Source organism: Amblyraja radiata, chromosome 22 (assembly GCF_010909765.2).
Source record: "Amblyraja radiata isolate CabotCenter1 chromosome 22, sAmbRad1.1.pri, whole genome shotgun sequence".
Taxonomy (NCBI): domain Eukaryota; kingdom Metazoa; phylum Chordata; class Chondrichthyes; order Rajiformes; family Rajidae; genus Amblyraja; species Amblyraja radiata.
This window is the reverse complement of record NC_045977.1, coordinates 37,662,877-37,679,485: the sequence shown is the minus strand read 5'-3', so window position 1 is coordinate 37,679,485 and position 16,609 is coordinate 37,662,877. Positions and strand designations below refer to the sequence as shown.

Genomic DNA, 16,609 nt, shown 5'->3' with positions numbered 1-16,609 from the left:
CCCCCCCCCTAAATCTCCCCTCTCTCCCCTCAATCTTCTCTGCACCCTCTCCAGTTTAAGGGGAATTAAATTAGTCCAACTGTATTCCTCGTGTAGACACAACAAGCTGGAGTAACTCAGCGGGACAGGCAGCAGCAGCAGCATCTTTGTGTAATTGACACTGGCATCGCTGTCAATTGTGGTGGAGCCTCTGTAGCTGCTGAAAGCGACCACGGTCCACAGGGGACACAATCAAGGCAGCGGATGCTGGCGAGAGGAGGTGGTTTAGCTATGATACCATGGACAAGTGGTCCACGCCACACCCAGGGAGGGAGGGCACAGCCTCCAACGAGACGGCATCCAGACACATCTCGGCTCCTTGCACAGTGCGGGCAGGCGGGAACAGCTCAGCTGTGCAAGTCCTCTCCCTCCATCTGAATGAATTGGCAGCTGCATTAATAGATTACACCACGGATTTGCATTTCCGAGAGGGGAGAGGATAAATAACATCTGTATATATATATATATTCCGTTCCCATCTCTCTGGGCGGCAGCAAGGAGTGGCTTGGCGGAGTCAGCGCCTCGCGTTGTGGTTCTGACAGCACACACTCTCACACACAGAGCGAGGTGAGTGAAAATATCCTTTTAAAACCAAGACCGATCTTGGCAATCTAAAGTGCTGAATATCCACGGGGGCCAAATTTTGACCCCAGGGTGGTGACGTTTGTCTCGGTGTTTTAAGATGGACACAGTGATTTTTTTTTTGTTTGTCCATCTTAAAATGCTGGACATTGGATAATAATAATAGACAACGAGTTCTATCAGGGTTTGCAGAGCCGTTGGAATAAATCCACATCACACCCACAGACTGCCGTGATATTTTGAGCCGGCGCTACTGGGCATTTTATATAAATGGAAGCGGATTTAACCTGCTATTTCGTTGTGTTCGGGGCCCTGGGTTGAACGAGGCATTGGAATCATTGCTTGAGTTTGAAGAGGGAGTCATGGACTCGGCGAAAACATGGACCCAGTATTTTTTTTTCTCTACTGCAGCGATTCGCCAATTGTGGCTGTTCAAATAGATGTGTTTAAGAAGGAACTGCAGATGCTGGAAAATCGAAGGTACACAAAAATGCTGGAGAAACTCAGCGGGTGCAGCAGCATCTATGGAGCGAAGGAAATAGGCAACGTTTTGGGACGAACCCCTTCTTCAGACCTAAGGAAATAGGCAACGTTTCGGGTCGAAACCCTTTGGGTTTCGTCCCGAAACGTTGCCTATTTCCTTCGCTCCATAGATGCTGCTGCACCCGCTGAGTTTCTCCAGCATTTTTGTGTACCTTGCTGTTCAAATAGACATCGGCGGCCAATTTCGCCCAGGCAGAAGAGGAGGCTGAGTTCACCTAGACAGATCCATGCGTTCCATAATACTATGGATGGGAACGATTTTAGTCATGATGTGATAACATTTTTTTTAAGGAGTGGTTACAGATAAAGGATTAAGAGGTGTGGTAAATGATGAGAGGTTTTGATGGAGATAAGGACTGGACACAGGACCAGCCCAACTTGGTCTGAAGAAGGGTCTCGAACCGAAACATCACCCATTCCTACTTCTCCAGAGATGCTGCCCGTCCCACTGAGTTACTCCAGCATTTTGTGTCCATCTTCCGCCCAACGTGGTTAGTGAACGTGTCGGCGGGGGGGGGGGGGGGGGGGGGTTATGGGGAGAAGGGGTTAGGAGGGAGAGATAGACCAGCCACGGTGGAGTAGACTAGATGGGCCGAATGGCCTAATACTACTTCTAGCATTTATGAACATGGACGTGATAGCTTGGTCGGGATGGGCAAGGTGGGCCGAAGGGCGTGTATCCTATCCCTCAATTCCCAACAATGTTGTCACTAAAATGGTTCCCGCAGTGTTGTTGGGAGTGACTTATCACCTGAAGGAAGGAAGGAACTGCAGATGCTGGTTTACACCGAAGACAGACACAAAATGCTGGAGTAACTCAGCGGGACAGGCAGCATCTCTTAAGAAAACATGGACAGCTGACGTTTCTGGTCGAGGCCCTTCAGACACTTCATCTGAAGAAGCCTCCGACTAGAAATATCACCTGTCCATGTTCTCTAGAGATGCTGCCCGGTCCACGGTGCTTTTCTTTGGTAAATCTGCATCTGCAGTTCCTTGTTTCTCCTTTGTATTCAGATGTTTATTTCTCTTTTATTTGAGTCCAGTCCTGAAGCTTCGACCTACTGAGTTCCTCCAGCACTTTGTGTTTTACTCAAATTCCACCATCTGCAGTTCCTTGTATCTTCCTTTTCATCTCTGCGGAGTGTAGATAAATTCATAAGATCTAGGAGCCATTCGCCCCCATCAAGTCTACTCCGCCATTCAATCATGGCTGATCTATCTTTCCCCATCTCATGCCTTCTCCCCATAACCCTCGACACCCGTACTAATCAAGAATCTATCAATCTCCTCCTTAAAGATATCCATTGACTTGGCCTCCACAGCCGTCTGTGGCAAAGAATTCCCCAGATTCACCTCCCTCTGGCTAAAGAAATCCCTCCCCATCTCCTTGCTTAAGTTACCTCCTTTAATTCTGAGGCGCTGGCCTCTGGTCCTAGACTCTCCCACTGGTGGAAACATCCTGTCCGCATTTACTCTACCAGGCCTTTCACTATTCGGCCAAATGTTATTTATGTCAATGGATTATCCAAATCTAACCATTATCCCTTAAAAATCATTTCACATCAAATCATCTGTAATATTCTGTTCAAGTTCCAGCATCTGTCGACTAAATAAAATGCAAAGCTGCCGGTTAATTATCTGTGATTTGATCCACATGATCCAAGGAAACCTTCCCCAGTTCACCTTTCCCACAACCAAATTAGGAAGCCGACACAAGGAACTGCAGGTGATGAAATTTCAGACAAAACACAAAGTGCTGGAGGAACAGGTTGCATCTGTGGCGGGGAATGGACAGGCGATGTTCCGGGACTGGACCCTTTCATCAGACTGATTAGGATGCATTGAAGGTAGAAGCAAAATGGTGGAGTAACTCAGCAGGTCAGGCAGCATCTCTGGATAAAAGGAATCAGAGATGTTTCGGGTCGAGGTCCTTCTTCAGACCCTGCACCCATTGTGATGCTGACATGCTCTCCATGTTGTCCATCCTGTAAGGGTACCATTGAGACTCGTTCAGAAGAACGTGGCTCTACTTGTGAAGGTACGAAGGTCTTGGTTACTGGCCGTTTAACTAGCTCTGATGCATTGGTAAATGGGGCCGATTCTCAAGAAAGATCACTGATGTGAAATGTTCACCCTCCCCCGTTTCAGTCGAGTGGCTAGTATTGTCGATAGTATTGTCCAGCTTCTTGTGTATATTCTGATGTAAACCAGCATCTGCAGTTCCTTCCTACACACTTTGTCAAAAGTGTTTAATTGTCACATGTACCGATAACAGAACAATGAAATTCTTGCAGCGGGTTAACAGGCATGTAAGCACAATACACACAGATAATATAATAAATAAAACAATCTATAAATAACCGGTGGCACAGCAGTAGAGTTGCTGCCGTACAGCGCCAGAGATCTGCGTTCGATCCTGACTACAGGTGTTGTCTGTACGGATTTTGTACATTCTCTCTGTGACCGCGTGGGATTTCTCCGGGTGCTCAGGTTTCATCTCACACTGCAAAAACGCACAGGTTTTTTAGGTTAATTGGCTTCTGTAAATTGTCCCGAGTGTGCCGGATAGAGCAAGTGTACAGGGATCGCTGGTCGGCCTGGACTCAGTGGGCTGAAGGGCCTGTTTCCGTGCTGTATCTCTAAACTAAACACTAATACTAGTGCAGAAAAATGCCCAAAGTTCTTAGTGCAACCGAAGAGAGGTCACAGTCCATGGTTGATAGCTAGTGTTCAAGCTATTCTTCCCAATAACCATCAGAATCAGTCTGAAGAAGAGTCCAGACCCAATTAACCCACATTGTATTAACCAACATTGACTAATTGTTCACAATTGCAATCAATAAGAATTATGTGCAGGTACATAAGAGTTGGCCTCAGCATCATGTTCAGCATATTGTAGACTGAAGGGTCTGCTCTTGTGCTGTACAGTTCTATGTCCCACTTATAAAATGCTCCTTAATACCCACCTCTCTGACAAAGCTTTTAGTCATTGGGCGAATCCTCTCAATCTGAAGAAGGGTCTAGACCCGAAACATCACCTATTCCTTTTCTCCAGAGATGCTGCCTGACCCGCTGAGTTACTCCAGCTTTTTGTATCTATCTATCTTTGGGTTAATCTCGCTTTTATCGGCACACAATCAAATTTGGTTTGTTATCATCCTGTGAAGTATTTGGTATCTTTAGAAATGCAAGTTATTGCTGTTGTTCTTGGTATGCCTGGATTCAGGAATCATCTAATGATCGTTCAGACAGAGGTTACAACATGAATTAATTGGCACATCTTTTTTTTCAGGTTGGGTCCGAGAGACGGATGCAATAATCCACTAGAACAAGGATTTATAATATTTTATTAAGGTGAGTATCTCTCAGAGTTCTCACTGCCAGTACTGGGGTGGCACGGTGGCGCAGCGGTGGAGCTGCTGTCTTACAGCGCCAGAGACCCGGGTTCCATCCTGACTAGGAGTACTTGTCTGTACGGAGTTTGTACATTCTCCCCGTGAGTTTTCTCCGAGATCTTCGGTTTCCTCCCACATTCCAAAGACGTGCAGTACAGGTTTGTGGGTTAATTGTCATAAGGAGTAGGAGTAGAATTAGGCCATTCGGCCCATCCGGTCTACTCCGCCATTCAATCATGGACAAGGGGTCACAGTTTAAGGATAAGGGGGAAATCTTTTAGGACCGAGATGAGGAAAACATTTTTCACAGAGAGTGGTGAATCTGTGGAATTCTCTCCCGCAGAAGGTAGTTGAGGCCAGTTCATTGGCTATATTTAAGAGGGAGTTAGATGTGGCCCTTGTGGCTAAAGGGATCAGGGGGTACGGAGAGAAGGCAGGTACAGGATACTGAGTTGGATGATCAGCCATGATCATATTGAATGGCGGTGCAGGCTCGAAGGGCCGAATGGCCTACTCCTGCACCTATTTTCTATGTTTCTATGGCTGATCTATCTCCCCCTCCTAACCCCATTCTCCCCACACCTTCTCCCCATAATTTCTGACACCTATACTAATCATGAATCTATCTATCTCTGCCAAAAAAAATATCCACTGACTTGGCCTCTGCAGCCTTCTGTGGCAAAGAATTCCACAGATTCACCGCCCTCTGACTAAATAAATTTCTCATCTCCTTCTTAAAAGAACATCCTTTAATTCTGAGACTATGACCTCTAGTTATGAACTCTCCTTTGGTAAACCAATTGGCTTGGTATAAATGTAAATTGTCCCTAGTGTGTGTAGTATAACATTAATGTGTGGGGATCGCTGGTCTGCACGGACTCGGTGGGCCGAAGGTCCTGTTTCTATGTAGTATCTCTAAACTAAACGTGTCCTACACCATACCGTCTTTTCAAATCAGTTGTTTTTACCATGCAGTGTTCTGTAATCATGTTCTATCTATACTTTCAGCGTTCACCCATATTTATTCAGTAGACCCCTGCAATAATTCAGAGCTTGCTCAGATCCTGAATCATCAAATGAAATATTGAAGAATTTCATTGTTCTGTTCCCAGAGCAAATGACATATAAACACCTTTGACACTTAAAGTTGAGTAAGATATTTTAAATAAGTGGGAAACATATGGAAAATTTCACAATCATATGTGATGACTGGATAAAAGCAATAACTTTTGAAATCAAGGGCAACAGTGATAATAATGATGGTAGACAAAATTGCTGGAGAAACTCAGCGGGTGCGGCAGCATCTATGGAGCGAAGGAAATAGGCAACGGAATAGGAAATAGGCAACGTTTCGGGCCGAAACCCTTCTGGGTTTCGGCCCGAAACGTTGCCTATTTCCTTCGCTCCATAGATGCTGCTGCACCCGCTGAGTTTCTCCAGCAATTTTGTCTACCTTCGATTCTCCAGCTTCTGCAGTTCCTTCTTGAACGTGATATTAATGATTCCTACTGACACATTTTCTGCTGAGATTGTAAGACAATTTTCTGCCCTAGGATAGACACAAAAAGCTGGAGTTACTCTGTGGGTCAGACAGCATCTCTGGAGAAAAGGTTTTGGTTCGAGACCCTTCTTCAGACTGAGAGCCTGGGTAGAGGGAAACAAGAGATATAGACAGCGATATAGAACAAATTAATGAAAGGTATGCAAAAACGTAACAAAGATAAAGGAAACAGGCCACTGTGGGCTGGGTGAAAATGAGTTGCAGACAATGAAACTCAACAAGATGACTGAAGCTAGTAGGAGTAATGGAGAGAGGGGGGATGCAAGGGTTACTTGAAGGTAGAGAAATCAATATCATACCTCTGGGTTATAAGCTGCCCAAGCGAAATATAAAGAGCTGTTCCTCCAATTTGTATTTGGCCTCACTCTGACAATGGAGGAGACCTAGGACTGAAAGGTCAGTATGGAAATGGGGAGGAGAATTAAAGTGTTTAGCAACCGGGGGATCAGGTAGGTCCAGGCGGGCTGAGCGAAGGTGTTCAGCGAAACGATCGCTCAGTCTACATTTGGTCTCGCCGATGTATAAGAGTCCGCACCATGAACAACAGTAGATGAGGTTGGAGGAGGTGCAAGGGAACTTCTGCCTTGCTTGAAAGGATTGTCAGGGTCCCTGGACAGAGTCGAGGGAGGAGGTACAGGGACAGATGATACAACTGATGACCGGATAAAAACAATGTCCTCCAAAATGAAAGGCAATAGTGACAATGACTCATTACTGAATCTCTACTGAGTCTGTAACACGGTCTTCTACCCTAGGAATTCCCTTTCCCTGTTTCTGCCTATCGCTCTTATCAGTGGGTTAGAAGGCTCACTTGGCTCCCACTCAAATTCCAGACAAGTTCTCATTCGGCAGGTCCAGATTCAGATTCAACTTTAATTGTCATTGTCAGTGTACAGTACAGAGACAACGAAATGCAGTTAGCATCTCTCTGGAAGAGCGACATAGAATATGAGCAATAAATAAATCTATTTACGTGCATACAGTCATAGTGTTTTTCCTGTAGGAGGAGTGTCCGGGGGGGGGGGGGGGGGTGATTGGCAATCACCGAGGTACATTGTTGAGTAGTGTGACAGCCGCAGGGAAGAAGCTGTTCCTGGACCAGCAGGTCCAGGCAACGGAGAGACCTGTAGCGCCTCCCGGATGGTAGGAGGGTAAACAGTCTATGGTTGGGGTGAGAGCAGTCCTTGGCAATGCTGAGCGCCCTTCGCAGACAACGCTTGCTTTGGACAGACTCAATGGAGGGGAGTGAGGAACCGGTGATGCGTTGGGCAATTTTCACCACCCTCTGCAGTGCTTTCCGGTCGGAGACAGAGCAGTTGCCATACCATACTGTGATACAGTTGGTAAGGAACAAAAGGTGTAAAGGACTTGATGTACGTATGTGCCTGTTCTTCTGATAGATTGATTGTAATGTTGGAAGTGGTTCCTCGTGAAGTGTTTCAGACTCAGCTAAAATATGAATACTGTTGAGAAACAGGAGTCAGAGGCAGGAGTTTGGAGCACGTGTGGGAACTAACCCAGCCATAGCTCCAGATTTACAGAGAATCCCATGCATTAATTTAAATTTATACGCAAAGCTGTTTAGCCGATTTCAGATGAAATGCCAAACCAATGCTCCATCTGCCGTGTCCGGTGGGGATGATAAATGCAGAAACATTATTGGCATTCCCTCTGCTTTCGTGGATGATATTTACCCTCCACGACTAAATTATTAGTCAGTAACACATTGCATTGCAAATCGGTTTCCCTGTGACCCATATTGCAATTAATGGATTAAAAGACACAGTAATGAAACAGGGCCTTCGGCCCATCGGGTCCATGCTGGCCATCGATCACCCGTTCTATGTTATTCCACATTCGAATCCACTCCTCACACGCTAGGGACAATTTACAGTGGCCAATTAATTAACAAGCCCGCACGTCTTTGGGATGTGGGAGGAAACCGGAGCAACCAGAAGAAACCCAGGCAGTCACAGGGAGAACGTGCAAACTCCACACACACAGTCCATGAGATCTCCGACACTGTGAGGTAGCAGCTCTACCCACTGCACCACGGTGCCGCCCTTAATTGTAATCTATCTATACATAACTAAAACTCTGATCTTGTTATCTTCCAGTTTGGCGGCCTTTCTATTTTCGCATAAACGGTTCGCGATAGGGCTACGATTTTTGCCAGTTCACTCACCGTTCTCCCATGTTGCGAGTGCACCAAGTTTCGTTCCGATCGGTTGAATGTCGTAAAAGTTAGCGAGGTTTAAAAATCTTTAAATCCGCTCGTGCGCAGATCGATCTTTTCTGCGAGTCAGCGCTGCGCGGATTAGTCTCTTCCCCGTCACTCCCCGGGACAGTCCACCCCTTCCTGCGCCATCGCGTCTTTACTGGAGCTGAGGATAGCTGGTGGAGGATTCCAACAGGACTTTCGGAGGGACCCAAAGCAGCCCAGCCCCGAGCAGCCCAGCCCAGCCCCTCTCCAAGCAGCCCAGCCCCAAGCAGCCCAGCGTCGGAGAGCCGACCCGACCCGACCCACCCCGCCTTGGAGACCAAGCCCAGAGTCGGAGCCCCAGCCCAGCGTCGGAGATGTCGCCAAACGGAAACTCTGATCCTGGTGGAGGAGAACGACCAGCGCCCGCTGTGAGTCCCCATCGCACCACCAATTCCAGCCACTACCCCTCTGGTCCCCCTCGCTGGCTCCTCCCCCGTGATGGCCCCTTCTCTCCCATGGCTCTTCCCCCGTCTTTTCTCTGAGCTCACTCCCCCTCCCCCCTCCCCCAGCCCACACAACCCCCCCTGCCCACACAGGCCTCCCTGTGTGACTGGGACCCAACGGGTCCCACTTAGTCCAGTGACATAATAGAAGTGCTTCATTAGTTTGAAAATTGTGGGTTGTGGAAGTACCTTAGATTATGCAAGTCTTTTCATCAGGTGGGGAATCAGATTAGCCCCAGCTATGATGCCTCTATCCCATACTATTAAATAGTTTATTAGTGCTCACTGGCCACAATAGTGGATTGTCTCTATCACAGAAAATGAGGTTTATATCCCGAGACGTGACATTCACCTGTCTTTATAGTTTGTAGGTGCTACGCAATGTTACTACTTTCCGCATTGTTTAGTTTAGTTTAGTTCAGAGATACAACGCGGAAACAGGCCCTTCAGCCCACCGAGACCACGCCGACCAGCGGTCACCCCGTACACTAACCTCCACACACTGGTGACAATTTGCATTTATACCAAACCAATTAACCTACAAACCTGTATGTCTTTGGAATGTGTGAGGAGAAAACCCACGTAGGTCACGGGGAGAAGGTACAAACTCTGTACAGACAGCACCCGTAGTCGGGATCGAACCTGGGTCTCTGGCACTGCAAGGCATCAACTCTACCGCTGTGTCAATGTGTCGCCAGCACTTTGTGTTTCGCTTGAGCTACTATTTATTCGCTGGGGTTTTTAATGCATTTTTTGAACTGCTGAGATTTGAATTTCTTTGCTTTTGACTTATTTCAGGCTTTTGTTTCCACTCAAAAAGAAAACACTTAAAATAACCCGTGGCCATGGAAGATTGGGATGCACCACAATTCAAGATGGAAGTCGATAGTCTGAAGTATCAACTGTCCTTCAAGAGGGAAATGTCTTCCAAAACTATCCCTGAGTAAGCTTTAACTTGTTTTTAAATTGTGATTAAGGTTCCAAAAGAGAACAGATTGCCCTCAGATATTGTAGAATAAAACTGTTCTCTTCAACTTGCAACTCCTTACCTTACTTGAGATCCTATAAAACCACATTCACATTAAAAGTAAAGATTCAGAATTCTAAAGGTTTAATAGGATAGAGGTTGAGCAAATATTATTAAGGGCGGCACAGCTGATTTAGCTGCTGCCTCACAGCACCAGAGACCCGGGTTCATTGCAGACCTTGGGTGTTGTCTGTGTGGGGTTTGCACGTTCTCCCCGGGTGCTCCGGTTTCTTCTCGCATCCCAAAGACATGTGGGTTTGTAGGATAATTGCCCCGAGTGTAGATCAATCACTATTGCTGATTTGAAGGTAGCCAAAAGAGCTGGAGAAACTCAGCGGGTGCAGCAGCATCTATGGAGCGAAGGAAATAGGCAACGTTTCAGGCCGAAACCCTTCTTCAGACTGATTGCTGATTTGATCCATGTCTTGTTTTACTATTGCTAACCCGATCCATATGCCATGCCGGGTTTCCACTATGCCATCTGGTGGTGTGCGATTAGCTAAAACCTGTTTTAATCTACGATGCTGTACCTTGCAGATGCCATTGTCATGGTCTCAGCATGTATTCTTAATAAAGTACCTTTTTATGAAGTTAAACAACTTAGTGTTACTTATACTTCTTACACCGAGGGTGTAGGGAGTGGAAGCAAAAGTGAAAAACCAAGAACTAGTGTGAACTAGATGGTCTGCATAGACCTGGTGGGCTGAGGGTCTTTTTCTATGCTGCACCTTTCAAATCAATGCAATGGTGATAACCCATACCAATGGCATCAATACAAGGCAAACGACTCTAACAAATCTACAAGCAACCGCCAGCGTTACAGAATTTGGAGTAACAGAAGTTTGACCTGACAGAATTAATAAATCACCAGCAAAGATTTGAGATACAGAATAAAAATTGGCTCTTATGGAATTTGTGTGAGAAAATAAACACAAAAATGCAAAAGAAAAAGCAAACTTGCGAATTTTTGTCAAGAGTTTGCTAGATACCCGGGATCGCCTCACAGCACCAGAGACCCGGGTTCGATCCTGACCCCGCGTGCTGTCTGTGTGGAGTGTGCATGTTCTCCTGGTGACCACATGGGTTTCCTCCAGTTTTCTCCCACATCCCGAAGACATGCAGGTTTGTAGATTAAATAGCCTCTATAAATTGTCCTTGGTGTGTGGGGAGCGGATGCTAAAAATGGGATAGCATTGTGAATGGGTGATATACCAGGCCAAAGAGGCTGTTTCCATGCTGTATCTCTAAACTAAACTAGTAAAAACAAGGAAGTGCAGATGCTGGATAATACACCAAAGAACACCAAATGCTGGAATAACTCAGCAGGTCAGGCAGCATCTCTGGAGAACATGGATAGATGACGTTTTGGGATCGGGATCCTTCTGCAGACTGTGTTCGATTCAGAGCAGAGGGTTTTGTGCTTTCGACAAGGGGGAGTCTAGAACTAGATGGCATAGGCTCAGAATAAAAGGACGTACCTTTAGAAAGGAGATGAGGAGTAATATTTTTAGTCAGAGGGTGGTGAAACTGTGGAATTCATTCTCACAGACGGCTGTGGAGGCTAAGTCTTTGGGTAGCTTTAAGGCGGAGATTGACAGATTCTTGGTTAGCAATGGTGTCAAGGATTGAGAGGGAAATATAGATCAGCCATGATTGAATAGTGGAGTAGACTGAATGGCCTAATTCTGCTCCAATGACTTATGATCTTTGGCTGTCACGTATCAGTACTGAACATGGAAAATACAATCATTAGCTTTGTGTATTCTCCTTACAGAGAATGAGAATTGTTTCAGCATTTGTGCTGGATTGCATGCATAAAAAGAACTAAACCAGTCAACATAATAAAACAAACTCAATTCATGAAAAATATTTATTAACAGTTCAAATTGGTAAATTTGTCAATAATTGTATTATATACTTCACGTTTATATCCCATTCCCTTGTAGGGGAACACAGGGCAAGGATGAGGCTGGTTCAGACCAATGCTTATTCAATCACCTAGGTCTCAGCTGATGGCTTCATGATTTGACCTTATCCCAAACACACAACTAACAAACTCCAATCACACAAGTGTGCACAGTGATGCAGCGGAGAGAGTTGCTGCCTCACAGCGCCAGTGCCCCGAGTTTCATACTGACCTCGGGTGCTGGCTGTGTGGAGTTTGCACGATTTTCCTGTGACCGCCTGGGTTTTCTCTGGTGGCTCCAGTTCCATCCCAAAGACATATGGGTTTGGAGTCATTATTAACCTCTGTAAAATTGCCCCTAGTGTGTAGGGAGTGGATGAGAAAGTGGGATGACATGGAACTAGTGCGAAAGGGCATTCGATAATCGGTGTAGGCTCAGTGGGCTGAAGGGCCTGTTTCCATGCTGTATCTCTAAAGTAAACTCGCAGAAATAAGGAAGTGCAGATGCTGGTTAATACATTAAAGGACATCAAGTGCTAGAGTAACTCAGATTGTCAGGTAGCATCTCTGGAGAACACGGATTGCTGATATTTCAAGCAGGACCCTTCTTCAGACTAATATGCTCGATTCAGAGCAGAGGGTGATGCGCTGACTACATAGGGGTCGAGGATAACTTTTAGCTACATTATTGTTTTCCTCATTGATGAGAAAGCATGATCTCATAGAACTAACGTGAAAGGGCAATCGATGGTCGGCATGGACTCGGTGGGCGGAAGGGCCTGTTTCCATGCCATATCTCTAAATGAAACTAAAGCAATGGGGCCAGGGAGAGATGCATGATAATTTTCTAATGCGTTCTGCTGTTGAGAAGGAGTGTTAAGTATTTTCCTCAGCAATCGTCATGAAATTTGCAGCAACATCTTGCGACTGGGATAAAAGCACAATCAATAGTTGGGCGAGCCAATTAGTCGGGCTCTTGCATAATGGACAGGTCTTTCTGGGAAATGATTTTAGGAAATAAAACTCTAGAAGAGGCAATCAGGCTTACTCTAAATAGAAAAGGTCAAACTGGGATATTAGAAACAGGAGGTACACAAAATTGCTGGGGAAACTCAGCGGGTGCAGCAGCATCTATGGAGCGAAGGAAATAGGCGACGTTTCGGGCCGAAACGTCGCCTATTTCCTTCGCTCCATAGATGCTGCTGCACCCGCTGAGTTTCCCCAGCAATTTTGTGTACCTTCGATATTCCAGCATCTGCAGTTCCTTTTTGAACATTATTAGAAACAGGACGTTGTTTATGCTCTCAAATTCCACCAATCGTGATAAAATACTACGAGAGAGGTTTCTCAAAAATCCAGGTGTCTGGGGTTATGGGGAGAAGGCAGAAGAATGGGATTGAGGGGGAAAGACATCAGTCATGATTGAATGGTAGAGTAGACTTGATGGGCTGAATGGCCTAATTCTGCTCCGATAACTTATGAAACGAGGCAATGTTACAATTATCCGCACAGGCAGTGAAGCCATTAAACTCAGAGTTCTTCCTCGTATGATTTACGAGTTCAGGGTAAACTTAATGTGAAGGTAGACTGGAGTAACTCAGCGGGTCACTGCAGCATCTCTGGAGAAAAGGAATAGGTGATGTTTTGGGTTGAGACCCGTCTTCAGACTGAGAGCCAGGGGAGGAGCCACTTAATTAATTAAATTTAATTTGACATCGACTGCTTTCATTTACTGTTTCCACGAACGTGAATTGTGCTACTAATCACCTCTCCTTTCTATTCCATCTCGCTCGGAAGCTTTGTGAAGTGGATAGAAGAAGGAGTTCCAAACGACCCATTCCTCAACCCAGAACTAATGAAGAGCAACCCGTGGGTAGAGAAAGGCAAATGTGCTATACTTTGACGTCTTCAAACTGCTCCTTGTGTAAGAAAATTGATTTGTAAAGAGAGAGACTCTCTAGGAGAATTTTGTTGGCAATGTCTTTTAAATTCTTAAACACATGCATCACGTTTTTTGTACATTTTATGGTAATTCCAAGCAAAGTCATTGTATGATTGATAATTAACTTCTTTGTACAAATAGAAAGAAGCAATGTAGATGACAAATAAAGCAATAATGAATGATACAAGCCTTCATGTCATGTCTGTCAAGGCTGGAAGCAAACACCAAGAGTTCAGATCAAAACCAGTTGTTCGATTGAATTGATTGAAAGATGCAGCATAGAAACAGGCCCTTCTGCCCACCGAATCCGCGCCGATCATCGATCACCCGTCCACGTTAGATTTACTTTACCACACTTTTGTGATCCACTCCTTACACACGAGGGGCAATTTACAGAGGGCCAATTAACCTACAAACTAACACGTTTTTGGGATGTGGGAGGAATCCGGAATACATGAAGGGAACCCATGAGGTCACAGGGAGGACGTGTATACTCCACACAGACAGCACCCGAGGTCAGGATCTGTCATTGTGAGGCAGCGACTCTACCTGCTGCTGCCACTATGCCACATAGCCAAGGTTTTCAATACTGTAGATCTACAATTGGAGGTAGGCTGCTGGCAAATGGCATATTATACACATGTTATACATTATAGACGCGCACCTGGGCACCAATAAGCAACATTCAGCATGGATAGCCGCTTTTTTAGTAGAACAATAGATTCCAAACCTATGCATTGTTGAATCAGACTGGTCTCTTGATCATGCTCACACCACAGCATTAGTTGCACAGGTTGATGTTCAATATTACTGCCATTTGACGGGAACTTACGTCCCACAAGAAAAGGCAGTGGAACGCTTATCTTCAGACCCGTGTGAGCTCAGGCACAAGTGAGTTCTGTTCGGTACAAGCACACGCAAACTTCTAAATGACCGCTGCTCGTTATCTCAGCAACCTGCGGCACTCTCAGAGCAGATCCTTTATATAAACATTGCGCCTTACTGCGTTGGACATCCCTTCGTTGAATCGGAACCAGACGTCGCTTTTTCCAACTGCTTTTCCAATAAATTTCTCGGCTGATTCCACCACAGGTTCAGCATTTCCAGTCACTGAGTGGCAGTGGGGGAAGAGAGAGACAAAATCAACATGTTAATCACTGTGGAAAGCGCTTATTTTAATCAGACAGCTAAATTTGTCAACGAGTATCGATAAAGTACGTTATAAACACAGAGGCAAAATGCAAAGTGCTGGAGGAACTCAGCGGGTCAGGCAACATCTGTGGAGGGAATGGACAGGCGATGTTTTGGGTCAGGACCCTTCTTCAGGCCGAAGAACTACAAAGGATGCAGTCATAGGGGGCCTACGAGAACGAAGGGGGTCTCGGTGGGTGGGCAGTGAAGTGGGGGTTGATGCCACATGCAGCGGCAGGCTGTAGGTAGGACTGTACGGTGAACCTTCGTAACTTTGTCACCGCCAAATGTGGCCACACTTGTGTGAGGTCTTCTACGTGAGGTCTTCTACATGACTTTAACTGGATTGTATGCAAAACAAGCACTTCACTGTACCTGGGTACATGTGACAATAACGTATCAAGCATCCCATATTTTCTCTGGTCAAAATTCTCTTCAAGGGCTTCCACAATTGGCCACTGGCAACTTGAGGACATGATTATTTAGGAAGAGCTTTCATGATCTGAATAGAATTGAAATGAATTGAGAATACAACATGTGGAACAAGCCCTTCAGCCCACCGAGTCCACGCTGACCATCGATCAACCATTCACACTAGTCCACTTTTGCAAGCACCGCCTACACACCAGGGACAATCTTACAAATCAATAAATAAATAGAGGCTGGAAGATGCTGAATGTAGGAGTAAAAACATTAGGTTCTTTGGGTTTTGGGAGTTCCAGTGTTGGGCTCCTGTGAATGGGGAAGATGGATGCCTTGAATTCAGGGAGGTCACAGTGAAGGCAGAGCCTCGGACCAAATTTGATTTTCAGGATGAACACTCAGCAATGATCGAATGGCAGAGCAGACTTAATCGACTGAATGGCCTAATTCTGCTATGTCTGAGCCAGGATCTAACCCGTGTCTCCAGCGCTGTGAGGCAGCAACTCTACCGCTGCGCCACCGTGCCGCCCCTTGTAACGGGCTTGTTAATGTATGGAGAAGTCTTGAGACCAGACTGCTTTTGACCATAAGTCATTGATCATGACTACGGGGGCTGTCTGTACGGAGTTTGTAGGTACTCCCTGTGACCTGCGTGGGTTTTCTCCGGGATCTTGGGTTTCCCCCTACACTCCAAAGACGTACAGGTATGTAGGTTAATTGGCTTAGTATAACTGTCGCTGTGCAGGAAAGAACTGCAGATGCCGGCTTAAATCAAAGGTAGACACAAAATGCTGGAGTAACTCAGTGGCACTCGACCAGAAACGTCACCCATTCCTTCTCTCCAAAGATGCTGCCTGTCCCGCTGAGTTACTCCCGCATTTTGTGTAAACTGTCTCTGATGTGTGTAGGATAGTGTAGTCTACGAGCTGATCGCTGGTCGGTGCGGGCTTTGGTGGGATGAAGGGCCTGTTTCCACTCAGTATCTCTAAACTAAACAAAAAATTCCAGCCTGTAAAAGACAAATAAATCCTTCAAAATACATTTTTCTTTCAAGAGGCTTTATCTCAGCTAAACTCAGAACAGGAACAAGATACTCACTAGCTTTGAATAATCACAGCCATTTATAACTATAAACTGAAAGATAGGAATATACTGCTCTGAGAAAGATGTTTGGGAAACGTCATCCAAGCGACACGAATCAGCTCTGGTAATGCAGTAAATTAAACAGCAAAAGTCCGCCTGTGTTTGATATTTCTGTAAACCTTCGATTGAACCATCAATCTCTCACAATATC

At 45.7% G+C, this 16,609-nt stretch overlaps 2 protein-coding genes and 1 long non-coding RNA gene across 4 annotated transcripts in view; 1 reads left to right on the top strand and 2 right to left on the bottom strand.

Annotated features, from left to right (window-relative positions):
• The first annotated feature begins 306 nt into the window (after positions 1–306).
• On the top strand, positions 307–13,885 carry gng13 (G protein subunit gamma 13). 2 transcript variants are annotated; one of them, XM_033041079.1, is made up of 4 exons: positions 307–606; positions 4,457–4,518; positions 9,625–9,769; positions 13,557–13,885. In XM_033041079.1, exons 3-4 carry the CDS (start codon positions 9,672–9,674, stop codon positions 13,660–13,662), a joined length of 204 nt encoding a protein of 67 aa, XP_032896970.1. In that variant the 5' UTR covers positions 307–606; positions 4,457–4,518; positions 9,625–9,671; the 3' UTR covers positions 13,663–13,885. The 2 variants fall into 2 exon arrangements, with proteins under 2 accessions (XP_032896970.1, XP_032896971.1); XM_033041080.1 differs by lacking the exon at positions 4,457–4,518.
• On the bottom strand, positions 11,710–12,614 carry LOC116985949. The gene is made up of 2 exons (XR_004415376.1): positions 12,522–12,614; positions 11,710–12,193 (listed from the first exon to the last, which is right to left on the bottom strand). It is a non-coding gene; the product is annotated as an uncharacterized LOC116985949 (long non-coding RNA).
• The window catches only part of chtf18 (chromosome transmission fidelity factor 18), a 61,307-nt gene continuing 58,579 nt past the window's right edge, over positions 13,882–16,609 (bottom strand). Inside the window, exon 22 of the mRNA XM_033041078.1 lies at positions 13,882–14,811. Coding sequence (XP_032896969.1) covers positions 14,669–14,811 — 143 coding nt within the window. The 3' untranslated portion in view covers positions 13,882–14,668. The remainder of the gene's footprint in view (positions 14,812–16,609) is intronic.